We start from the raw sequence: 27,859 nt of genomic DNA, 5'->3' as shown, positions 1-27,859 counted from the left end.
ACTGGTTATCTCATTTAGGCAGATATTAAATGTGGGTGCCAGTGGTATGATACTCAGCTGCTTCCCACTTTGTGAATAAATTGCTTAGAAGGAGTCTTTTGACTACCAGATGTGACCTAGATTTTAATTTCCAAAGGCAAAAATAGGCTATTGTACTGAAAAACAATTGCTGGTGAAATGCACGGTAAATGAGCTTATCACTTATTTCCAGGTGTTACGGCTAATATATAATAGAAATACAGATTCACTCATAAGAAATAATTAGAGGAAATTGTCCAGCCAATCATGTAGAAGAGAAGGCTAGACACGTATTATGTTGTTAACGTGATGTATTTGTCAGTAACAAGGAAGCATGAAATGTAATGAAATGCACGCGATGATCTGAAGTTAGGCCGGGGCTGTATATATCTTGCTTATACAGGGCGATTGTGTTTCCTTCGCCTGGTGCACTTCTTACACAAGAGATCAAGAACTGGAGTGGAATCAATCAATGTTTGTCAGAAAACATGTAAGCCTCAATTTATCAAAGCTTTTACCTCAGAATTCTGGCATAAGAAGGAGTGAAAAGTCACAAAATTGTGGGGTAGTATGAGCCTGCACTAAAATGTTGCAATTTTTGGGCTTTCTCACTCTATTTTCACCCAGCTCTGAAAAAAATAGGCGTAGATGGGGCAGGATGAGGCAACCCCCTCTTGTCAAATTCATGACAAGAGGGGGAGTGGCGGGTGACTCTTCATGAATCAGGAGCGCCTGACTCCAGCACGCCCCCTCATCAAGACTGGCATGAAAAACACCGATCTTGATGAATCAGGGCCTTAGGCTTCTATAAGGCAAGGCTTGGGTCACACAAAAATCAGTCCAATTAGACTAATCACACTCTGATCAGAATTTGATCAGTCCGTGAAAATAGGAACACACGTGGGTGTCATCCGAGTGAGGTCTGATTTTTTTCCACGGATCCATAGAATGAATGGGCAACTGCAGGCCTGCCACCAGGAATTTCAGGGCCCCATACTGGCAAAATTTTCAGGCCCCCACGCCTCAAACCTTCCACAGTCCCACCACCCACTCTTGGAAAAACTCCACTTCTGCACCACGTCCTCAGCAATCACACATTAATAGTATCTATCTAGCACCATATCACATATATAGCTATCAGCTTTTGTTTTGGTCAAAAGATTTTTAAAGCCGCCACCACCACGACAAGGTAAATCCAGTAATAAACCTGCAGAGACAGAAAGCGCAAATAGTGTCTATCTATCTGATAAACAAATTGAATTAAACATTATAGTTATGCTCAGCTGATAGCTTTGTGACAGTCACAACTCCTATAAAAGCATGTAAAGTCTGCTGGCGGCCAGGCCACCAATAAAACGCCATGCAGAAAAAGAGGAATATGGGGGTTCAGAGTCCATGCTGCCCAAGGTTCAAAGGTGTAGTCACACACAAGGTTAAAGCATGAAGGAGGTTTATTGTGTCAACACTTTTCAAGGTTTTCAAACCTCTTCACCAGGACCTAGCCACTATGATGTGGTTCTCCCTTTCCTGGCCTCTTTTGTTCTCCCATTACTGGCCCCTTGTGTTCTCCCATTCCTGGCTTTTTGTGTCTCATTCCTGGCCCCTTGTCTTCTCCCATTCTTGGCCCCATATGTCTCCATCCTACCCCCATATGTCTCCATTCTGGCCCCATGTGACCTCATTCTGCCCCATATGTCTCTATCCTGCCCCCATGTGTCTCCATCCTGCCCCATTGTCTCTTTTCTGCCTCCATGCGTCTCCATTCTTCCTCCATGTCTCCATTATGCCCGCAATTCTACATTCTGCCTCCATGTGTCTCCATTCTGCCCCATGTGTCTCCATTCTGCTCCACATGTCTCCGTTCTGCCCTGTTTCCTTTCTGGCCCACGTGTCTCCATTCTGCCCCAATTTGTCTCTATTCTGCCCCATTTATCTCCATTCTGCCCCCATGTGTCTCCATTCTGCCCCATGTCCCCATTCTGCTCCCATTTGTCTCCATCATGCCCATTTGTCTTCATTCTGCCCCTACTTGTCACCATTCTGCCCAATGTCTTGCTTCTACCTTCATTTGTCTCTATTATGCCCCCCCTTTGTCTCCATTCTGCCTCATGTCTCTCCATCCTGCCCCCATAGTGCAGCTTTACTAAAAGGTTAAAAATTTTTAAAAAACTCCTTACCCAGACACTGTCCAGCGGCACCCTCTCCCTCATCCATCTGAGGTGCAGACGCCAGTGACTTTCGCGACGATGCCATTTGCCAGTCTGCGCTTGCCTGGCTACTGTTCACTAATGCCATACATGAAGCCACAGGCAATAGATTTCAGCTGACGTGCATGTTCAGATGCATATTTGGTTACTAAACCGGCAGAATCCTGCCACTGGGGATAAGGGAACAGAAGCAGAAAGAGAAGGGGACCCCCCCTCTGCTCACCAGGCCCCATACACCAGTAAGGGCAGTAATACCCTGATGGCGACCTTGGGCGAGTGCCATTCAATTCTCATAGGCAAATCGTGCATGGTGCGATTCTTTCCACAGACCGACTCTGTCCAAGGAAAAACATCGAATGTGTGCATTGCCCCATAAAATAACGTGTGGACGAGAGCTATCCGTTAAAACGAAGGATAGCACTCTTCAGATTTTGATGGTCATGTGCATGAACCCTGATAGGGACATAGATCGGTTGGAGTGATATACAAAAAAAAATCATGTATTCTTATAAAACGGCTGATGTTTTCAGCCACAACCTGCAATTACACTCATGAGGTTCTGGCATACTGTGAATGTAGTCTCTTTAAGAATAAATATGCCACCTGGCAACTTTTAAGTAAAGAACCCGACATGTGTATTTAAAGGGAAACAGTCATCACGATATTATACCGCTAACTAATGACATGTGTGTAAAGGCGATTTAATGCTGATTAAATCCTTATGTAGATGTAGCATTTAGTTTTTCTTTTTTAGAGAAATTTGGTGTTTCAGTGTTATGCTAATGAGCTGCAAGTACAGCCGGGTGGGACAACTGCCCTTACAGCTCTCCTACCCTCCTACTTTTGCTTCAGTGACCTGGTTTCCCTTCTGAGATTTGGAGTGGTACATGCACAGTAAGGTCCTATTGATGATGTGGGGGCCGACTATTGATCTGAGCTGATCTAAGGGGACGACGGCAACGGTGCCACTTGTGTGAAATCTCGGCATTGAAGGCAGGTCACTGAAGCAAGAGTGACATGTCAGTCAGCACTTGGAGGTATGCGGTGGGTGGGAAATAGGGAGAGAGGCAGGAGATCTGTAAGTGCAGTGTCCCACCCCACTGCACTTGTGGCTCATTAGCATAACATTTAAACTCTGGATTTCTCTGAAATAGAAAAACAAATTCTGCAGGAAAGGTAAGGATTTAATCAGCATAATCAGCAGTAAAGCACCTTTACAAACATGCTGTTAGTTAGGGGTATAAAATCCCAATGACAGGATCCCTTTAATAAAAGCATATTGAATCATTATTGCATCAGTTAAAGGAATATGTCCAACATTACAATCATACCCTGATGTACCAATTCTCTAAAACCATTTAGCTTTCAAAATCGTGTCATGCAACTACGGTATAATGTTTTCGAAGATCTACAGCTGTAGCATTTCTTATCTGAGCAGACATACTATGATGCAGGAAGATATCATTGTGTAGAAAGTGTCATTTGACTCCTAACGTTACATGTTCAATAGCTTTTGCTGTGTTATGTGTACAGTTATAGTTTTCTTCTTTGTGATACCGTTCTGTGACATATTGTAACTTAACGCATTTTGTTATGTTGAGAAATGCTCTTTATCTCTTAAAAACACATTTAATTTTTTGTGTTGCCTTGTTGGTGCATTTTATATCCTATGTGATTACTTTGTCTAGCTGAACGAGCATTTTCTAGCACTTCAAATCAGTTTAAGTTGATGTAGCCAGTAGTAGAAAGCCAGAAATCTGAGCTGGACCATCCATTTTGACACCACAATGGAAGGAAAGAATGTAAGGGAGCCATGTGATATTGACATTTGAACAGATGGTGTATTCTTTTATTTAGTTACATGGATATTTGACTTTGATAAAAGTTACAGATGTTGGACAATCCCTTTAAATGAATATTCTTATTTATTAAATTGCTTTAGTTAGCATGAAAATAAGCAAGTTTGCAATTGACATGTTTTTTTTCTATATGCTCCCATTCTCCTGCAATGAGAGCTTTTATCTTAAGGTACCTTCACACTAAACGATATCGCTAGCAATCCGTGACGTTGCAGCGTCGTCGCTAGCGATATCGTTTAGTTTGACACACAGCAGCGATCAGAATCCTGCTGTGATGTCGTTGGTCGGGGCTAGAGGGCCAGACCTTTCTTTGGTCGCTGGCTCTCCCGCTGACATCGCTGAATCGGCGTGTGTGACACCGATTCAGCGATGTCTTCGCTGGTAACCAGGGTAAACATCGGGTAACTAAGCGCAGGGCCGCGCTTAGTAACCCGATGTTTACCCTGGTTACCATCCTAAAAGTAAAAAAAACAAACAGTACATACTTACCTAACGCTGTCTGTCCCCGGTGCTGTGCTCTGCACTCCTCCTGTACTGGCTGTCAGCGTCGGTCAGCCGGAAAGCAGAGCGGTGACGTCACCGCTCTGCTTTCCGGCCGCTGTGCTCACAGCCAGTGCAGGAGGAGTGCAGAGCACAGCGCTGGAGGACAGACAGCGTTAGGTAAGTATGTACTGTTTGTTTGTTTTTTTTACTTTTAGGATGGTAACCAGGGTAAACATCGGGTTACTAAGCGCGGCCCTGCGCTTAGTTACCCGATGTTTACCCTGGTTACCTGCATCGTTGGTCGCTGGAGAGCGGTCTGTGTGACAGCTCTCCAGCGACCAAACAGTGACGCTGCAGCGATCCGGATCGTTGTCGGTATTGCTGCAGCATCGCTTAAGGTACCGTCACACTTAGCGACGCTGCAGCGATACCGACAACGATCCGGATCGCTGCAGCGTCGCTGTTTGGTCGCTGGAGAGCTGTCATACAGACAGCTCTCCAGCGACCAACGATGCCGGTAACCAGGGTAAACATCGGGTAACTAAGCGCAGGGCTGCGCTTAGTAACCCGATGTTTACCCTGGTTACCATCCTAAAAGTAAAAAAAACAAACACTACATACTTACCTACAGCCATCTGTCCTCAAGCGCTGTGCTCTGCACTCCTGCTGTACTGGCTGTGAGCACAGCGGCCGGAAAGCAGAGCGGTGACGTCACCGCTCTGCTTTCCGGCTGACCGACGCTCACAGACAGTGCAGGAGGAGTGCAGAGCACAGCGCTGGAGGACAGACGGCTGTAGGTAAGTATGTAGTGTTTGTTTTTTTTACTTTTAGGATGGTAACCAGGGTAAACATCCGCGGCCCTGCGCTTAGTTACCCGATGTTTACCCTGGTTACCAGTGAAGACATCGCTGAATCGGTGTCACACATGCCGATTCAGCGATGTCTGCGGGGAGTCCAGCGACCAAATAAAGTTCTGGACTTTCTTCCCCGACCAGCGACAGCACAGCAGGGGCCTGATCGCTGCTGCCTGTCACACTGGACGATATCGCTAGCGAGGACGCTGCAACGTCACGGATCGCTAGCGATATCGTCTAGTGTGACGGTACCTTAAATGTGAAGGGGCCTTTACATGGTGTACAGCTTGGAGCTCAGCCACCAGACCCTGGCCCAGGTGCACAGTAGTTACATTGCAGGAAAAGCATTAACTCCTAACATCGCAGTCAGCTCTCTACAGCCCATTGATTTCTACACAGCAGTTATCAACTCACCTCCCTCCTCTTTTCGATCAGCTCCTCCTGACACGACTCGTATCAGTCCTGTACAATCACACACCCCCAGACCTAGAACCCATTCCCCCACCGCACCCAGCATCAGCAATTCCCAGGGCAGTTCTCTTAATCATTTCTTTCACTAAACCATGTGCTTGTTCAGTGTCCTCATTATCCCTACATTTAGACGCAGAATATACACTGAATAACCAATAATGTGCATTGGCGGAATGAGCTGTCAGTCAATGAGGAGACGGCCCCTAAGTATCTAGAAATTAAGGAGACTATAAGAAGACAATGAGATTCTCAAGCGGCAACTTGAAAATGAGGAATCGACTCTTAAACATAGATTTCATAGAGGACGGTTTCCTACTCTAGATCGTCTTGTATGAAATATAGACCTATCCATCATTTTCCTTCAGTTGAAAAAAATTTGGAGTGCTTTGTGGACAGAAGAGCTATGTATTCTGTTAAAATAAAGGCGGCCAATTCCTTTAATTGACTGTATTCACATTAACTTCTTTTAAAAAAAAAATATATATATATATTTGTATATATATATATATATATATATATATATATATATATATATATATATATACATATATATATATATAATTTATATTTAATATATTATTAGATTAAATATTTTATATATCTAAATTCACAATTGGGTCCATATGTTAAGATAATAGCAGGAGGCACAATAATATTTCACAGCTATTATACAATGCTGTAATCATATTAGAATACGCTTATCATCAATTTGCAAGTGGATCCCTTGTTTTATAATGCATAGAAATCACATTTACAACATGATATCATCACATATTATGGCAAGTGATGTAATTGGAAGAAGGGTGGTGGACAGTGTGGTGTTTGCTTGGTGTAATATGTGTCATTAGAGGTAGAATTGCTTTGTAATTGTGATATATTTTAATTAAAAATACTCATATCTGTGAGAAAGACGTCCCGTGACCTTTCTATTCCTCAAATCTTCCACATTTGCAGTAGCGTTTGTAATGTGAGGTTGACAGATTCAGTATGTATTTTGCTGGTTTGTTGCAAAAAAAAACATGAAAGTGAGCTCCATTTTATCAGACTTGTAAAGGAATATGTCTTCATGCAAAGTACATCAGAAGGGATCTTTTGATGTGTTCCCAACTAGCAAAACTAAGGGTCATCTGCCAAGGTTTCCTGCATTTCAGAATTTCTTGCCCAATGTATTTTCGTTCTCACTCTGGTTAAACAGAGTCGGTGCCAGTGGATGATCCAGAATTGTAGGATATGCCCATATGAGAATTTTCAGATCTAAACACTGGGAACCATCCAGCAGTTCTGCACATCGAAGATAGTGGAGCTGACTAGAGATGATTTTCCATCTTAAATTGCACATGTAATTTTTCTTCATTTAATTAGTGACCTTGACCTATACATCACAGATGTTGACGTCTTATGTCCACTTTTATTCAGAATTGTATATTTTGTTTCAAAGCTTTATGTTCTATTTTATAATATCTATTCTCATTTCTGGATTAACCATTCTGTAATACCGTAATATAAAATATTACCTTTCTTTTCAACAATTCACTAAACTTGTTCTTTGTTTCTTTGTAAATGAATGTTCCATTTAGGTTCCGCAACTCGTAAGCCGGATCCTGAACCTGAAAAACAGTCAGATCACACTGTGAAAATCGCTGGAGTCATCGCAGGAATTCTTCTCTTTGTTATCATCTTTCTGGGCATTGTCTTAGTGATGAAGAAAAGGTGGGTGGCTTGCTAATCTATTCATGTGTTGTTACATTATGTACTCATGAAAAATGAAGCAAGGACAAAAGAAGCTGAAAAAAGTGATAAGCTGCCTATTAAATAATTATAATTTAATAAATTACAGCTTTACACAAATACACTTATGTATAATTACACATGTACACTTGAAACCAAAAGTTTACATACACTATATAAACAGACACGCATGCATGTTTTTCTTAGTATCTGACATGAAATCAGAATAAACCTTGACAGGTGACAGGTTCCCTTTAAGCAATTGTACTTAACCAGGACAATTAAATCTGTAAAGAGAAGGGATTACATGGTAAGAAACACAGGAAGTTGTGTAGTTCCATACTTTGAGACAGGGAGAATTTTTGGAGCAGAATGGGGTGTCACACAGTAACATTTCTACAAACATGGTACATGGCATGTTGTGCCTGCTACATAAGTCACATGTTGTTTAGTTATTAAACTTTGGTTTGATGGGTTTTTAGATAAAACCTGAAGTGTGTGTTCACATGGGTCCCAGAAAGAAAATGTATTGTAAGGTTGGAAACACAGAGATCATATTTTAAAAGGTTTATCCACTACTTGGACAACCCCTTCTCTGAATGTTTGCCTCCGTTAAAATAAAAACACCTATACTCCCATCCGGTGCCAGCGGCGTTCTAGCAGTGTTGGCATTTACGTTCCCAGGCCTCACGTGGGGTTGTTAAGGGTACCGTCACACAGTGGCATTTTGATCGCTACGACGGCACGATTCGTGACATTCCAGCGATATAGTTACGATCTCGCAGTGTCTGACAAGCTCCTGCGATCAGGGACCCCGCTGAGAATCGTACGTCGTAGCAGATCGTTTGAAACTTTCTTTCTTTCGTCTAGTGTCCCGCTGTGGCGGCATGATCGCATGGTGTAACAAAGGTGTGCACGATATCGTATACGATGTGCGCATAGTAACCAACGGCTTCTACATCGCACATACGTCATGAAATTATCGCTCCAGCGTCGTACATTGCAAAGTGTGACAGCAGTCTACGACGCTGGAGCGATATTGTTACGATGCTGGAGCATCACGGATCGTGCCATCGTAGCGATCAAAATGCCACTGTGTGACGGTACCCTTAGTCACGGGAGCCCTGCCCCTAATTAGCGTTGACTTGACTGTCCCCATCTTCGGACAAATCGATAACAACAGGAAGTCAGGGCTGTGGCTGCTATCCAACGTCTCCTTGATATTCGCTTTGTCTGAAGTTGGGGACAGTGACGCCAGTACTGATTGGGCGCAGGGCTCAAATAACGTAGTGACCTGGCGTGAGCCCCAAAAATGCAAATGCCGAGACTGCTGGAACGGCGCTAGCACCAGAGATGAGTATAGGTGTGTTTATTTTAATGGAAGCAAAGATTCAGGTTGAGAAAGGGTTGTCCTCATAATGGACAACCCTTTCAAGCTGATTAGACATTGTTACAGATTGTATCACGTTAAAGTTAAAATTTGATGGGGATAGTTTTATGTTGATTATGAAGATCATATCCAACTGACTTTTGCACGGGTCATGTTACTAGACCGCTTTAATACAATTAGTAAGCTACATACAGTAAGGTCCATATATATTTGAACAGAGACAACATTTTTCTAATTTTGGTTATAGACATTACCACAATGAATTTTAAACAAAACAATTCAGATGCAGTTGAAGTTCAGACTTTCAGCTTTCATTTGAGGGTATCCACATTAAAATTGGATGAAGGGTTTAGGAGTTTCAGCTCCTTAACCTTTGCCACCCTGTTTATAAAGGGACCAAAAGTAATTGGACAGATTCAATAATTTTAAATAAAATGTTCATTTTTAGTACTTGGTTGAAAAGCCTTTGTTGGCAATGACTGCCTCAAGTCTTGAACTCATGGACATCACCAGACGATGTGCTTCCTCCTTTTTGACGCTCTGCCAGGCCTTCACTGCGGTGGTTATCAGTTCCTGTTTGTTTGTGGCCCTTTCTGTCTGAAGTTTAGTCTTTAACAAGTGAAATGCTGCTCAATTGGGTTGACATCAGGTGACAGACTTGGCCATTCAAGAATATTCCACTTCTTTGCTTTAATAAACTCCTGGGTTGCTTTGGCTTTATGTTTTGGGTCATTGTCCATCTGTAGTATGAAACGACGACCAATCAGTTTGCTGCATTTGGCTGGATCTGAGCACACAGTATGTCTCTGAATACCTCAGAATTCATTTGGCTGCTTCTGTCTTGTGTCACATCATCAATAAATACTAGTGACCCAGTGCCACTGGCAGCCATGCATGCCCAAGCCATCACACTGCCTCCGCCGTGTTTTACAGATGATGTGGTATGCTTTGGATCATGAGCTGTACCACCCCTTCGCCATACTTTTCTCTTTCCATCATTCTGGTACAGGTTGATCTTGGTTTCATCTGTCCAAAGAATGTTCTTCCAGAACTGTGCTGGCTTTTTTAGATGTTTTTTTAGCAAAGTCCAGTCTAGCCTTTTTATTCTTGATGCTTATGAGTGGCTTGCACCGTGCAGTGAACCCTCTGTATTTACTTTCATGTATTCTTTCATGTCCATTTTGCCACTCCTAATATTGTGGCAATTTCTCGGATGGGTTTTTTCTGTTTTCGCAGCTTAAGGATGGCTTGCTTCACCTGCATGGGGAGCTCTTTTGACCGCATGTTTACTTCACAGCAAAACCTTCCAAATGCAAGCGCCACACCTCAAATCAACTCCAGGCCTTTTATCTGTTTAATTGAGATTGACATAATGAAGGGATTGCCCACACTTGTCCATGAAATAGCCTTGGAGTCAATTGTCCAATTACTTTTGGTCCCTTTAAAAACAGGGTGGCACATGTTAAGGAGCTGAAACTACTAAACCCTTCATCCAATTTTAATGTGGATACCCTCAAATGAAAGCTGAAAGTCTTAAAGGGACACTGTCACCTGAATTTGGAGGGAACAATCTTCAGCCATGGAGGCGGGGTTTTTTGTTGTGTTTGATTCACCCTTTCCTTACCCGCTGGCTGCATGCTGGCTGCAATATTGGATTGAAGTTCATTCTCAGAGAATGAACTTCAATCCAATATTGCAGCCAGCATGCAGCCAGCAGGGAAGGAAAGGGTGAATCAAACACCCAAAAACCCCGCCTTCATGGCTGAAGATTGTTCCCTCCAAATTCAGGTGACAGTGTCCCTTTAACTTCAACTGCATCTGAATTGTTTTGGTTAAAATTCATTGTGGTAATGTCTATAATCAAAATTAGAAAAATGTTGTCTCTGTCCAAATATATATGGACCTAACTGTATCTGTGTGAATTATCACAGTAGAAACAGGTAAAGTGTAATAATAATAATAATTTTATTTATATGGCGCCAACATGTTCCGCAGCGCTTTACATTATAGAGGGGATTTGTATAGGCAATAGACGTTACAGCATAACAATAAACACAGATCAAAATAGATACCAAGAGGAGTGAGGGCCCTGATCGCAAGCTTACAAACTATGAGGAAAAAGGGGAGACACGAGAGTGTAGGAGTATTAATGTATTTGCAAATATTCCCCTCATTGGAGGGGATTGACCCTTGAGCCCTCAGATCATATGGACACTATGTCATCTATCACCATACAAATTAGCAAAAGCTAAGTTCCCATGATTTATACTATCATTTCACTCCTGATGAACTCCGAGAGAGGGGAAACGCATCGAGTACTAAGCTTTCTATGTACTATGCTGTACTGTTATAGATTGCTCCTGGTGGCTATGTTGTTGTCTCTTACCAAGGTTCTATTTTAATGAGTATAAAGGTACCGTCACACTCAGCGACGCTGCAGCGATATAGACAATGAGCCGATCGCTGGAGCGTCGCTGTTTAGGCCGCTGTAGAGACGTCAAACACGGCAACTCCAGAACGATGCAGGAGCGATCCAGTGACGTAACGGCGACTCACTTATCGTTCTCGCTGGTTGTTAGCTCCATGTCAAACAGCATTGATCCGACACACATCTAGGGGCCATATGCTCGTTGCTGGCGTCGTGACTTTTGATGTCAAACATGACAATACACGCCGACCTGACGACGAAATAAAGTTCTGGACTTCTAGCTCCGACCAGCGATGGCACAGCGCAATCCAGATCGCTGCTGCGTGTCAAACACAACGAGATCGCTATCCAGGACGCTGCAATGTCATGAATTGTTGTCGTTCTCTTTGCAAAGTTGCTAAGTGTGACGATACCTTTAGCTCTCTGTAGGGTTACTACCTTTGTGTCCCTCGGCATTTAACCCGTTTGTGACACGAAATCACCGCAGGGAATAGTGGTGTTGACATCACTGCAATGGTGCTTCTGCAGAGATGAATATCCATTAGTTTTATTTTAATTTAGCTCCTGAATTGATTAAGACAGGGTTGTCCTGATATGCACGAAACCCCCATTTTTATTTATTGAATGGATTACGGCCGCAGTACCATTCATTGTTACTACACAATACACAAAGCTCTACCAATTCAGACGCCCCACATGCTTTTTGATGAGTTGATTGGTAGGGAAGCTGAGAACTGTATCACAACCAATCTGATGTTGATGACCCACCCTAAGGATAGGTCATCAATGATAAAGTCTTGGAATATTTTTTTAGGCTCATGCAGACATCTGTTCAACAAGGTCCGAGTATGGACCACAATGCAAGGATGGACCTCAGCATTCCAGACATGAGCGTGACTTCTTTATATAATTCTATGAGGTTTGTCACTCGATGATCATGAGATAGGTGACTAGTCTGTTCATTGCTGTCCGTGCTCTGAACGAGTTGGACAACTGGTTGAGCCCTTATGGCCTGTGCTGCCTATAGATTGTTTCTAGAACACTACAATCACTGTGTTATCACTGTCCATATAAATGAATTGAGCAAGTAGAAATTTTCTTCAAATTTGGCTCCAGTTAAGAGAATTCCTTGCAAATTCCATTTTAAATTGTTATACGCTGGGATTTTAGCGCAATTTTAAAAAGCTCCAGTTACTTTTTTTACTTAGTAGGGTAACATGAACATAGTTCTGAAATCTCTTTCAAATTACTCTCTGAGGTTTTTATTACTCTAGGTGTATTATTAGGCAAATATCTAAGTCGTTAGGCAGTTTACTTCATGTCTGTTTTTGTATGAAGGTATGAACAATTTTGCATATTAGAGTGATCGAGTACGTCGTATCTTGGTGCATGTGTCTAAAACTGTCCACTTTGATGCCCGATGGCCTCACAATTTGGTTTCAAATTCGTGGGTACATCATTTAAAGGGAACCTGTCACCCCCAAAATCGAAGTGAGCTAAGCCCACCAGCATCAGGGACTTATCTACAGCATTCTGTAATGCTGTAGATAAGCCCCCGATGTATCCTGAAAGATGAGAAAAAGAGGTTAGTTTATACTCACCCAGGGGAGTCCCGCTGCGGTCCGGTCCAATAGGTGTTGCAGTCCGATCCGGGCACTCCCATCTTCTTATGATGACGTCCTCTTCTTGTAGTTACGCTGCTGCTCCGGCGCAGGCGTACTTTGTCTGCCCTGTTGAGGGCAGAGCAAAGTACTGCAGTGCACAGGCACCAGGAAAGGTCAGAGAGGCCTAGCGCCTGCGCACTGCAGTACTTTGCTCTGCCCTCAACACGGCAGACAAAGTACACCTGCGCCGAAGCTGCACCATGAATACAAGAAGAGGGCGTCATCATAAGAAAATGGAAGGCCCCGACCGGACAGCGACACATCGTACCGGGACCGCCCCTGGGTGAGTATAATCTAACCTCTTTTTCTCATCTTTCAAGATACATCGGGGGCTTATCTATAGCATTCCAGAATGCTGTAGATACAGTGGGGCAAAAAAGTATTTAGTCAGTCAGCAATAGTGCAAGTTCCACCACTTAAAAAGATGAGAGGCGTCTGTAATTTACATCACAGGTAGACCTCAACTATGGGAGACAAACTGAGAAAAAAAAATCCAGAAAATCACATTGTCTGTTTTTTTATCATTTTTTTTGCGTATTATGGTGGAAAATAAGTATTTGGTCAGAAACAAAATTTAATCTCAATACTTTGTAATATATCCTTTGTTGGCAATGACAGAGGTCAAACGTTTTCTGTAAGTCTTCACAAGGTTGCCACACACTGTTGTTGGTATGTTGGCCCATTCCTCCATGCAGATCTTCTCTAGAGCAGTGATGTTTTTGGCTTTTCGCTTGGCAACACGGACTTTCAACTCCCTCCAAAGGTTTTCTATAGGGTTGAGATCTGGAGACTGGCTAGGCCACTCCAGGACCTTGAAATGCTTCTTACGAAGCCACTCCTTCGTTGCCCTGGCGGTGTGCTTGGATCATTGTCATGTTGAAAGACCCAGCCACCTTTCATCTTCAATGCCCTTGCTGATGGAAGGAGGTTTGCACTCAAAATCTCACGATACATGGCCCCATTCATTCTTTCATGTACCCGGATCAGTCGTCCTGGCCCCTTTGCAGAGAAACAGCCCCAAAGCATGATGTTTCCACCACCATGCTTTACAGTAGGTATGGTGTTTGATGGATGCAACTCAGTATTCTTTTTCCTCCAAACACGACAAGTTGTGTTTCTACCAAACAGTTCCAGTTTGGTTTCATCAGACCATAGGACATTCTCCCAAAACTCCTCTGGATCATCCAAATGCTCTCTAGCAAACTTCAGACGGGCCCGGACATGTACTGGCTTAAGCAGTGGGACACGTCTGGCACTGCAGGATCTGAGTCCATGGTGGCGTAGTGTGTTACTTATGGTAGGCCTTGTTACATTGGTCCCAGCTCTCTGCAGTTCATTCACTAGGTCCCCCCACGTGGTTCTGGGATTTTTGCTCACCGTTCTTGTGATCATTCTGACCCCACGGGGTGGGATTTTGCGTGGAGCCCCAGATCGAGGGAGATTATCAGTGGTCTTGTATGTCTTCCATTTTCTAATTATTGCTCCCACTGTTGATTTCTTCACTCCAAGCTGGTTGGCTATTGCAGATTCAGTCTTCCCAGCCTGGTGCAGGGCTACAATTTTGTTTCTGATGTCCTTTGACAGCTCTTTGGTCTTCACCATAGTGGAGTTTGGAGTCAGACTGTTTGAGGGTGTGCACAGGTGTCTTTTTATACTGATAACAAGTTTAAACAGGTGCCATTACTACAGGTAATGAGTGGAGGAAAGAGGAGACTCTTAAAGAAGAAGTTACAGGTCTGTGAGAGCCAGAAATCTTGATTGTTTGTTTCTGACCAAATACTTATTTTCCACCATAAAATGCAAAAAAAAATGATAAAAAAAACAGACAATGTAATTTTCTGGATTTTTTTTTCTCAATTTGTCTCCCATAGTTGAGGTCTACCTATGATGTAAATTACAGACCCCACTCATCTTTTTAAGTGGTGGAACTTGCACTATTGCTGACTGACTAAATACTTTTTTGCCCCACTGTAAGCCCCTGATGCTGGTGGGCTTAGCTCACCTTTGATTTTGGGGGTGACAGGTTCCCTTTAAATTTGTGCCTCTTCTTTTTTTGTTGCAATTGTGGTTGTGACATTGAAATAAAAATCCACTCTGGCTCCTAAAGGGTGGCACCAAGGACTATAGGACAGCCCTTAAAATACTGTATGTTCCTCATTCTCAATAATATTAAATATTTCCATTTTTAAGGTTCTTTTAAACTGGACCATGGATTATGAGAAACTCGAGTCTCCATTATATTTCTTTTCTCATTTTATTGCTGAGGTAACAGAGTATTGAATGCAAAGCATCTAATCTATTTCATGCCATCTGCTTATGACAAATTGTCCGAGTAAACAATACTTTCAACAACTACAACTTCCCTTATACCTATCATTGTTATAAAGCGATTCCAATTAAACTACTTAAAAATACCTTAAGAAAAATATGTTCCTTTTTGTTTGTTTTGCATTGAGCTCAATGATGAATTTCTGCTGCACGTTATGTGCTTTTTCATCAGTTTTTTAATAGCTATTTATCTCAATAGCTGCATTTGTGGAATTAAATGTAGCTCCATTCTCTCCGACTTGTTATTTTGATAAATGATATTTACTGTAAATTCTTAAATGAACGCCTTCACTTCTCGTGCACATACACGTGTGCTAATTATAACAGTAGCTAATTACTATCGCTGTTACCTACACATATCCTCCTGTCTGCAGCTTTTTAATTCCGCAGCGTTACTGTTTATTAAGGAAAGGCAGCATTTAGGAGGAGGAGAATCATGCATTAAACAGGAATCCAGTGGATATTTACTATTTGTCTCCCAAATTTAGACCGGATAAAACTAAACCATAAAGTGAATCATATCCATCACAGTGGCGCACACTGTATGACCATTTTGGTGCTTCTTCTTGCCATCTTGACATCTTTCTACCACTTTGTTGGCTTGATATATTTCTCTTATATGCACATAAAAACTGGAGCATGCCCTTTATAAATCTGGAAAAGAAAGACAGGGATCACACATGAGAAGAACCTGGTGGTCTAGGGAGCTGTGTAGCCAGCCACTAACCTTTTCCTTTGCCCTAGCGCTCCTTCAGACCATGCTTTTTCTTGTTCTTTATAAATCTGGGACATTGTAAAAATTCTCTTCTTTTTAAAGATATTTTTTAAAACTGTTGAGGAAGGTGCAAAAGGTGTCTCGGCTTTGATTCAAGCCACGTACCACATTTTTGGTTACAATTTGTGTCAGGATTATGTTGCACTTTGCTCATTAAATCTCCCCCATTGTACTTAAGTTGTCCCTCTAGAGTGGGGGTGTTGCATTTTTTGGTTATTCCCAATGTACTTATCGGTTCATTACCCCAATCATATATTGGAGCAGTGATGGCGTAGTCAGGTTGAATACTCCCGGTTGGTCTAGTCTAGTGCTTCTCAAACTGTAACCTTTCAGTTCTTTCTAAGGATCTCTGGTTGTAGTTTTGCAAGGCACCATTAATGATACTTTATAATGTCCTAAGACTTGAAAATAATTCCAAAGGCTCAGAAATGGTGAAAAAATGCAATTTCACGTTTGCTTTTGGGTTTTGTTATTATGATCGTGCAATTAAACAGACCTTGCAACATGATTCTTCAGGTCACGACGATGACGGCAATATCAAACTTACATTTTTTTTTATATTTGAGGGTTTAAAAAAAAATCTGAACTTTCAAATAAAATGTGGTTTCTGTCATAATTTTCTGAGACCTGTAACGTTTTAATTTTTCCATCTATGGAGCAGTCTCAGGATTTTTTTTTCCTATGGCGAGTAGTGATAATGAACGAACATGCAACATGTCTCGCAGCAAGAACACATGCAGGGATTGTCTTTTTGTTAGGCATCCCTGTATGTGTTTCAGTTGTTTAAGAATAGAGATGAGCGAAAATATTTAGCTTCCTCCTTATTCACCAAGCTATAGCGCTTACTGAAGAAGCTGCAGAGGGAATGCCTGGAGCGCTCCGATAATCAGGTGTTCAGCACCGCAGCTTCATGTGTCACGGCTGTGTGACCGTCACAACACATGTATGGAGAGCGTGTGTGTTGTGACTGTCACACAGCTGCGACACATGAAGCTGCGGCGCCGGACACCTGATTATCGAAGCGCTCCAGGTATCTGGGTTCCCGCTGCAGCTTCTTCGGTAAGAGCTATAGCTTGCTGAATAAGGTGGGAGCCGAAGATATTCACTCATGTCTGTCTAACAGCCGCTACATGCAGCCGCGGGGACTTGAACATATTTTTTGAGCATGCCGACGACACTCGGTTAGCACACGAGCATGCTCGGATAACACCCTATCGGAGCACATTCGCTAATTACTAATGCCGAGCTGTACTTTTCATTAGCATCATTTTGGGATTTCATTGTTTTGATCGCTTTATTACTTTTTTTGAGAAAATGCAGCAACAGATGAAACATAAATTCTGGAGTTTTTAGGAGTTGTTTTTTGCTTTACAACATTTACTATATGGGTTCTTTTTTTTTATAGATTTACTATTTTCATTTTAAGGTTTTAATATTTAAAAGAATTTTTTTTTTTATTTCATTTTTGTTTAACCTATGATCATTTGATCATAGTGAATTTCTCCTATGAAGCCCAATCACAAGCTGGGCTTTTTAGAAGCACAAAGATGGTGTTGATGGGGGGCACAAGTAGGCCCCTGGGTTTCATAACAAAGCATCAGCACCATCTGATCACCTTGCAGGGTCCAATGGGCACCCAGATTGGCACACCTGTTAAAGGTACTGGCTGTCCAACATAACCGTCTCCCACTATGTGCAGAGAGGGCTCAGCTCCTAAGTGCTTCTGACATACATGTGCTGTAGTTCTTGTTGTGCAGGATGAATGGACTCTGAGCACATGAGCTCATAATTATGCAGTTGCCCGAAGCTCATAGCATGGAAGCATGAGAAAAAAAAGTCCTTAATGTCATTTTAGAATTCTTCTAAACACTGATTTAATTTGATCAAGATTGGCTTACCATAAATTCAGTGCATATGACTTGAAAATCACATTTAGTCACATTTTAATTAAAGCCATATTAAACAAAAATGATGAAATGAAATCAATGTATTGAACACAAGAAACCCATTCTTGTGATTATACTCGACAAGCCTACCAAATAAAATGGTTCTATGAAATCCCAACTGCATTTGATGCTTGAAAATAGTTATTGCTTCTAGAATGTATATCTTGAGCCTTCCCAGAGAAACTAGATAAGACAGAAAATTCAATGAAAGCCAATATTGCAAAGAGATGAACATAATATGTAGCCAAAGGCAAGGTACGCAGGTCAAATTCTTCAGCATACTATAATAAGAAAATAGAAAAAAAATTAAAACACAAACAACCTCCAACTTCTTCCAAACTTATCATTGGCTTGCTGGGATATAGCTATTGCAGCATTTTACAGCTAGGCTGGAAATTAGAATGATAAACATGAGACAAAATATCTTTATATACAATTTGCATAATTGGGGGGGGAACGAAGATTTATTGCTGAGATATTGGTGCCCATGTATGGATGGCCTATGGAGTTTGGAGATCGGTTGCCGGCTGAGCTGGATACACGTGCTGTGGTTGTGGGATTTGTCTTCTGCATTTGAGGAACTATCTAAGGTCCCTTTCACAGATCAGTTTTTTGTCATCAGTCGTAAGACGTCAAATCTTGAAAAAAAAACGATCCGGCGACTGATGCCGTCGCATCCGTTTTTTTCTCATAGACTTGTATTAGCAACGGATTGTGACGGATGGCCTCACGTTTCATCCGTTATTCGCCGGATCCGTTGAAAATTGTCCAGTGGCCGGAGACAACGAACAAAGTAACGTTTTTTTGTGTACGTCGAAAAAACGCACAGCAACGGATCTGTCGCCTTCCATTGTTTGCTATAATAGAAGCCTATGGCACTGGATCCATCAAATGACAGAATCCAGCGACAGATTCCTTTTTTTTAAACTGAGCATGCTCCAATCCAGTTATCCAGATCCGCTAGTCGGATCCGTCCAAAAAATGGATCCTTCGCATCAGTTTTTCACAATCTGTCGAGCCAACGGATTGTGACTGACTGCAAAAAATTGATGTGTGAAAGGGACCTTAGGGACTGTTGCTGCTGGCTGGAGCTGAATACACGTGCTACGGTCGTGTTATCTGTCATCTGGAGTAGTGTGGAATGTGACTACAGACTACACTGGCTAGAGATATGAAATCTGTGTGCCGGCCAAAAGTTGGGAGACAGTGAGTATCGCCTGGTTGGGGGCAGTGGAACTACCGACTCCAGGGTGTGGATCTTGTGGACTGGGCACAATGTATTTTTGCCATCTACCCTGAGTTGTAAAACCATGGATGTAAGGAATAAAAAATAGTTGCATCGTTAACCTACCTAGGTAGTTAATACAACCCACAACCTCAGATCTTCACAGACACATATAGAGGCCTATTCATCAAAGTGTTTTGTCCAGAAAAATCATGTAAAGCACTTTAAAAAGTCGCAACATTTTTGCCAACCCGAAGATGGGCAAATTTCTTGTTCGACTTTTGTATTTTTCAGTCCCCGTCAGCTTTACCAGGTGGCCTTAGGTTACCCATCCATCCAGTTCATCAAAAGTTACCGCATAACTTACCCCAGAAATGTTACTCCACTCCATGAATGGAGTAACATTTTTGGCGAGGCACACAAAAGTGCATGCCATTTAGAAGATGAGCCAAATTCATTATGTGGCATACGTCTCTTGATGAAATCAGCGCATCCTAATCCACAATGCACTTTTATTGAACTATTGCATGCAACCATAGCCTTAATGAATCAGCCCCGTAATGTCTATCACAGAAGATGGTAAGTTTATGCTAGTCCCTGTTCCTATTTTCTCTTTCCTATCTCTGGAGATCTTCCATGTAGGTTTTACACTAAGTTTAATGTAGTGCCCAATTCATGGTGGCCTGTGGGTACAAATCTACAAAAATTAGAAATACCATGAATAATTAATTAAGTTCAGCACAGGAAGCCTGCAGGCAGGGCTTTCCAACATCTCAAATGGCAATGCCATTTCAACAAACTTTGTATGAATCAATATTGCAAGTAAATATAAGGAATTCTGGAATATATGTGATCAGAGAGATCTGCTTCTTTCTCCACTTATGAGTCACTTCTTCCCTTGTCTCCTGAGCTAGACATCAAATTGAAAAACAAAAATATCAAATCCTCCATGGTCAAAGCAAGACAGACTGCCAGCACAGTGAGGTGTCAGATTACATCTCCTAAGGCCTCTTTCACACTTCCGTCTTTTAGCTCCCGTAGAAATCCGTTGATTTTTGAAAAAACAGGATCCAGCAAATTTTTCAGCTGGATCCTGTTTTTTTCCCATAGACTTGTATTAGCAATGGATTGTGATGGATGGCCATCCGTTTCATCCGTCGTGCACTGGATCCGTCGGAAAATTGCTATCCGTCGGGCGGATACAACGCACAGAGGAACGTTTTTTCTGCACATCGGAAAACTGCTCAGCGTCTGACCCTGCGCTGCCTGTCTTTGGCTATAATGGAAGCCTATGGGCGCAGGATCCATCGCTGACTGTGAAAAGTAGGAATCCAGCGCCGGATGCCGTCTTTTCAAACTGAGCATGCCCGGTAGGATTTCCAGTCAGGGAACTTCTCTCTCGCTCTTTACTATTGCTGCTGCCTATACAGCATCAATAGTAACAAGATATAATGTTAAAAATAATTTAAAAAAATAAAAAATCGCAATATTCTTACCTTTTGGCGTCCCGCACAGCGTTACCGATGATCGCAATGATCCCAGCAGCTAGCGTTCCCAGTAATGCATTGCGAAATGACCCAATGACGTCGCGGTCTCATGAGACCTCGACATCATCAGAGGTCATTGCACGCAAGGCATTACTGGGAACGCTAGCTGCTGGGATCATCGTGAGCAAGGGTAACGCCGCGCAGGGCGCCGGAAGGTAAGAATATTGCGATTTTTTTTTTTTTTTTAATTATTTTTAACCTGTGTTGTGTTGTGTATGGAACGCATACACAACAGGTGCACATAGTCTCGACGGGTCCGTCAGAAAAGCGGGCCCAGTGCACCCGTGTTTTACAATCTGCACAGGATCCGTCATTTCAACATGTTGACGGATCCTGTGCAGATTGTAAAAACGGAAGTGTGAAAGAAGCCTAAGGGGAGAGGTGTCAAAATTAGCATTTTTTTCTGCAGATCCAATTAACAATTATACCTGATTGTGGTGCTGGAATCATAGTGATGGAGCTCACCATTGCTCTATAATATTTTCCATACTGCTGCATAGAGATGAGTGAATCAATCCGCGGAGGATAAAGTTTAAGCCGAACTTCCTGACATTTTCCATGGAAATTCGAATACTTTGTGATTCGATTCTCAATCTCAAAAAAAAAAAAAATAACTTGCACTATTTCTCACGCTGATGTAGCATCAGATTCCTTCTTTAATAAGAAATTATTGTATAAATAGTGCACGTCATATACAGATTGCTTTATATTTTCAGACAAAATGCCAATTTTTGTAAGTGTGCATCAATTAGGGCTCATTCACATGTCTGTATTGTGGTTGTATGGGACTCAAATGAACAATACCTTTGAAGTTATCTGATTTAGTTTTATTTGAATTCGTAAAGAAAAAAGTCATTGTGCTCTACTCTCTACTGGAATTATTGATTTTAGAGAAAAAAGGCCCAGTAATAAGTTGTCTTGACCAAGCATTTATGTGTTTTAATGGGGAGAACAGTGTAAGAGAGCCCATAAATGTTACATAAAACGGAATGATTGTTGGCCGGCCCTGTAAAACAATCAATAGATGAACGTTCATAATTGCTCAAAACACAAGCCAGACGTGTTGTATTGTTTTGGCTGATGATCAGTAGTGACAGCATGATTGTAAGGAAAAAATAAAGTGGCCAATGTAGATAGTGATATGTTTGGGGTCATTGGCAAATGATCATTATGTCATGCACCCTCCACCTGATTTTCATCTGTATGTGGGGTAGAGCCTCTCACCTCTACCAAACACTTTCGGCAGTCTGAGAGCATCATGATTTATGGACAGACACCTTCATTTCAAATCACTGTTTTCTCTACCAGTTTTTTGAACGCTAACCTCTATGTAACCCGATTGCCAGCTTTCTGTGTACACTGTATATTGGTAGAAAGCCGCCAATCAGTGGTGGGGCGGGGTTCCATAAAGCAGGAGGACTACATGGCACAAGACAACTAGTCCTTTAGTGATAATCTCCTACTGATAAAACTATAACAAGCAACATAGTAAGTAACACATCACTGCAATCCGGATATCTGCCCATACATCCTGCAGCTCTCGTCTTGCTTACAGATTCCCGTTAATATCACAAGCGATGTGAAAAGTGGCCTCCTGCTTCCATTACAGGTCCTTTAGGTTACAGAAAGTGAACTATTTGTATCGTGAATGTATGCTAATATGTTCAGTCATTAACTCCGATGTGCTGCATGCTGTGTCTGTGATGTAATTTGCTTCTGGAGCCTCATTCATGTCATCTGATCTGTTCTCGTTCATCCAGATTTTTCATACATTAATATCTGGCTTTTCTTTCCTTTCATTTCATCTTTTTCCACTGCCTATATCCTTGCTTCATCATGGCAGAAGAAGCTATAACTCCTACACATATTACCTGTAAGTAAATTTTTGTGCATAAGTAGTGTCATGCTTTCTGCCATATTTTAATCATGCATGAATATTGAATGTCAGCTCGATATTTTAACATTCATTTCCACCCATGGAACATCACTTGCTAGATAGATGGAAAAGTTGATAAATGAATTAGTCAGATGTGTTGGTGGCCACTTTTTCTTCCCTTGTTCCCCAATGGTATGTGGTCCCAGCAGCCATTGTCTTCTTACCCTGAGTTGTATCACATACCTCCGGTAATTAACCTGCCATAACAGTGCTCCATGTAACAACCTATTTGGTTATAAAACGTGGTGGGATTTGGTGGCTATCTCTAAGGGGGTCACATGTGCTGAGATTAAAACTGACTGTGCTTGGGCAGCACATTAATATTTTATTTCCAGTCTGAAATGGGACTGTGCCACAATAAGAAAGATGGGTGAAGTGGCCCCTGATAATGCTATGAAATGACATCCCATCCTCTGCAGTCTGAATAGCATCTTGCCCCTTTGCCACAGCTACGGCCTCAAACTGGCTAAATAAAATGGGATGTTTGCAGAAATGTTCATTTTAAAACCAAACTCAAGTAGGTTATGTGACTGAGAAAACTAATTACCAGCGGCAAATTGCAGAAACTCATTTGTTCCACACGATAAATCTAACAGCAGCATGTTTGTGCTCTTACTGTATTCTCTTATTGTTCAGGCCGATTAATTCGACCTTATAAACTCTGAACTGCATTGCAGACACTGGTGATGTTTTGAAATAATTCCTTGTCTTCTGATTTTATATTCCGGTCTTTTTGAGCCTATCCCACTATAAGGCTCATCTCTATAGAGCAGTGATCTCCAACCTTTCTTACCTCTAGAGCCACAGCTCTGAGAGAGGATCGTGAGCCCCATCCAGGGACCCCTAGAACATCCCCCCAAAGTACTGACATTCAGCTCCTGTCTCCCCTACAGGAGAGAGACCTAAAGCCCCCATTATCAGTATAATGACTGTCAAAGCTTCCCCACAGAAATCACACAAAAGCAGTACACTTGCATCCAGGGGCTCCCACCTTATTCTGGCATTTAGCACTGTCTCAGACCACACTATTGCATAAGGCTTCAAGCACCCCCTCTATCAGGCAATATCATCCTATGTCCAGATTAGCCCTTCCTTAATGTTTCTCTCTTTCTGGAAGCCCAATATATATACATGCAGATCTCTTCTTTTGTGAGAGACCACTCCCAAAAGTCACAATCTGCTCTTCATAGCTGTTTGCAAGACCTAGTGCTAATGAATTGGCAGGCAGTCTCGAGCCACACATTGTGGTTCTGCAAGCCCTATGTGGCTTACCTATAACGTGAAAGATGATTTTATTATACGCCCCTGATCCAAGAACTATCATTTCTCCTTGCGGAGAGTGACATGTTAAGCATGTCGAGATGAGGAGACTTAAAGCCACAATGCTCCTCTGGGAAATATGCAAATTGTCTCTTCAGAGAGGAAGAGGACTAGAACTCTACTACCACCTATTGGAAGTAGCAATCCTAACAGTCAATGTCGACCCTTTAACGAGTCTTATTTCCCAGAGGAGCATTGCAGCTTTAAGTCTCCTCATCTCGACACGCTTAACATGTCACTCTCCACAAGGAGAAACGATACTTCTTGGATCCTGGTCAGATGCCTCTCATACAGTCAAATCAGATCTCCGCTTTGCACTGACGAGGGGCAGTACCCCGAAACACAGTGTCTGCAAATTGAGATTCTGGTTTGGCTTTTATCCTAAGTCATGTGACAAGGCTCGTTAAAGAGTTGACACTGATTGTTAGGATTGCTACTTCCAATAGGTGGCACTAGAGTTCTAGTCCTCTTCCTCTCCGAAGAGAGGATTTCTATATTATACACCCGAAATATTTTTTCCATGGGCAAGCTGCCCATACACCTAAGATAACCGACGGCTCATTTTTGCTCTCTTACCTCACTTCCTCATACACGAATGCTCTTCTCAGCCAATGGCTTATCTGTCAGGGAGAGGCGGAAGATGTTATCCACATTACATGGGCAGCAGGGGCAAAAGAAAATGGTTGTCATTGGACGTGGTATATCTCGATTTTTCCAAAGCGTTTGATACCGTGCCGCACAAGAGGTTGGTACACAAAATGAGAATGCTTGGTCTGGGGGAAAATGTGTGTAAATGGGTTAGTAACTGGCTTAGTGATAGAAAGCAGAGGGTGGTTATAAATGGTATAGTCTCTAACTGGGTCGCTGTGACCAGTGGGGTACCGCAGGGGTCAGTATTGGGACCTGTTCTCTTCAACATATTCATTAATGATCTGGTAGAAGGTTTACACAGTAAAATATCGATATTTGCAGATGATACAAAACTATGTAAAGCAGTTAATACAAGAGAAGATAGTATTCTGCTACAGATGGATCTGGATAAGTTGGAAACTTGGGCTGAAAGGTGGCAGATGAGGTTTAACAATGATAAATGTAAGGTTATACACATGGGAAGAGGGAATCAATATCACCATTACACACTGAACGGGAAACCACTGGGTAAATCTGACAGGGAGAAGGACTTGGGGATCCTAGTTAATGATAAACTTACCTGGAGCAGCCAGTGCCAGGCAGCAGCTGCCAAGGCAAACAGGATCTGGGTATTTATTATGATGGAATATAGGCTGAACTGGATGGACAAATGTCTTTTTTCGGCCTTACTAACTATGTTACTATGTTACTATGTTACTATGTTGACTTGGCCAACTGCCAACTGCACTCCAGTATCTTTAAAGGTCCATTACACATTAGAGACATCTACCAATTGTGTCCTGCACCACCCTTCTTTCTCCACCCTACATGTATGTATATATTTATGCAAGTACAAACTGAATCCAATGTATATATGGTGTGCAAAAGTAGTCTAATTTAGTATATGCCATGGGGAGGGCCCAAGGACTTATTACAAAACGGAACCTAGCTGATATATAGTACTTAAAAAGTATATAGCTGCCATTTTTAGTTAAGAAAACGATGGGCAGCCACAGACTGAATAATAAGATGTATTACCAAACATGCTGCCAGGTGTTTCTAAAAGCCCCCTAAAGGAACCAACTTTTCAGCAAAAGTGGGGTGTGAACATCCGGGTAGTTGTATCCTGGCATGCATGTCTTCAGTGGCCTTATAATGAAAGTGCGACATCTCACTCTCAACTAAATCAGCGCTGCTAAATCAGTAACCGCTCTTATGTTGTTGTTAATTGTAACTGCTTAGTAAAAAAAAAATGTAGCTGCGCTGCATGCTTGGACCTGACTTTCTCTAGAAAGAGAAGTTATTTAGTGGGCTATCAGGGACTCTTGTCAGCTTTTTTGGTAATCATCAGTCTCTGGCTGCCCATTGCTTAATTATAAGAAAAGAGCAGACTGCTGATAGGTACTCTCTAAGAAAGAAAAGAGAACGCCAAGCACTTGGGGCAAAAATAAACCTCCAAAATGTGTGGAACTTTTCATTAGAGTGGCTGTCTAATTTGGAGAACTCAGTGTCTTAATTTAGGAAATTCTTAACTAATAGACAGTATTTCCCAAATCAGGATTATCATAGTTTATCATAGTGGAGAACCGGTATAGAGAGCAAATCTCACTCTGGAGGGTTGGCCCTGTCCTAAATTATATAGACAACCTATGATTTACATGGGTACCGTGTGAATCTTAATTACCCCAATGGTGGCACTACAGGGAAATTAATATCACATCTGTCACAATGGTTTGAGTAATGTTCTAGGGTGTATGTTGTTGTGGTTGTTCTGTACCCCTTCTCTATGTAGCAATTATCTCCTATATGCCTGTGTAGGATTTTTTTAGTATTCTAACTCATTAAAATTCAGTGAATATGGTAGTTAACATATGACCTTCATAGTGACAGTATTTATAAGTAACTTTATCGGTAGTTCATCTCTGAGAAAGGATTTTAGGTGAATTAAATAAATAGCTGTAGTGTACACTTAACAAATTGCAGAGCTTGCTTTAATATATACTCCGGCATTAATCAAAAAAATGATCTGATTGTTATTGGTCCTATATTTAAGTGTGTGTATGTAGATCGATACACTGAGGTCAGTTGAAAAACGTTTTCAGTAAATGGTGGGAGGCTGTAGGTACTGTTTGTTGCTGACCACTAGTGTTCCTTGTTATTACAGGGTGCTGTACATATGAAAAAGATACAAAAAGGATTTCAGTGCATACTGTAATGTACAGTGGGGCAAAAAAGTATTTAGTCAGTCAGCAATAGTGCAAGTTCCACCACTTAAAAAGATGAGAGGCGTCTGTAATTTACATCATAGGTAGACCTCAACTATGGGAGACAAACTGAGAAAAAAAAATTCAGAAAATCACACTGTCTGCTTTTTTATCATTTTTTTTTGCATATTATGGTGGAAAATAAGTATTTGGTCAGAAACAAACAATCAAGATTTCTGGCTCTCACAGACCTGTAACTTCTTCTTTAAGAGTCTCCTCTTTCCTCCACTCATTACCTGTAGTAATGGCACCTTTTTAACTTGTTATCAGTATAAAAAGACACATGTGCACACCCTCAAACAGTCTGACTCCAAACTCCACTATGGTGAAGACCAAAGAGCTGTCAAAGGACACCAGAAACAAAATTGTAGCCCTGCACCAGGCTGGGAAGACTGAATCTGCAATAGCCAACCAGCTTGGAGTGAAGAAATCAACAGTGGGAGCAATAATTAGAAAATGGAAGACATACAAGACCACTGATAATCGCCCTCGATCTGGGGCTCCACGCAAAATCCCACCCCGTGGGGTCAGAATGATCACAAGAACGGTGAGCAAAAATCCCAGAACTACTCGGGGGGACCTAGTGAATGAACTGCAGAGAGCTGGGACCAATGTAACAAGGCCTACCATAAGTAACACACTACGCCACCATGGACTCAGATCCTGCAGTGACAGACGTGTCCCACTGCTTAAGCCAGTACATGTCCGGGCCCGTCTGAAGTTTGCTAGAGAGCATTTGGATGATCCAGAGGAGTTTTGGGAGAATGTCCTATGGTCTGATGAAAC

General features: G+C 41.9%; 1 protein-coding gene across 9 annotated transcripts in view; it reads left to right on the top strand.

Annotated features, from left to right (window-relative positions):
* The window catches only part of PTPRM (protein tyrosine phosphatase receptor type M), a 1,024,381-nt gene that overhangs the window by 773,156 nt on the left and 223,366 nt on the right, over positions 1-27,859 (top strand). For 5 of the 9 annotated variants that reach the window (XM_069731071.1, XM_069731074.1, XM_069731072.1 and 2 more), the window contains one exon: positions 7,470-7,602. In XM_069731071.1, the coding sequence (XP_069587172.1) occupies positions 7,470-7,602 (133 nt within the window). Of the gene's footprint in view, positions 1-7,469; positions 7,603-22,766; positions 22,797-27,859 lie in introns of all 9 variants that reach the window. The other 4 variants (XM_069731069.1, XM_069731073.1, XM_069731070.1 and 1 more) reach the window with 1 other exon arrangement.

This window comes from Ranitomeya imitator, chromosome 6 (assembly GCF_032444005.1).
Source record: "Ranitomeya imitator isolate aRanImi1 chromosome 6, aRanImi1.pri, whole genome shotgun sequence".
In the NCBI taxonomy this organism is placed as follows: domain Eukaryota; kingdom Metazoa; phylum Chordata; class Amphibia; order Anura; family Dendrobatidae; genus Ranitomeya; species Ranitomeya imitator.
The sequence above is the reverse complement of the archived record's forward strand: the minus strand, read 5'-3'. Positions and strand labels throughout refer to the sequence as shown.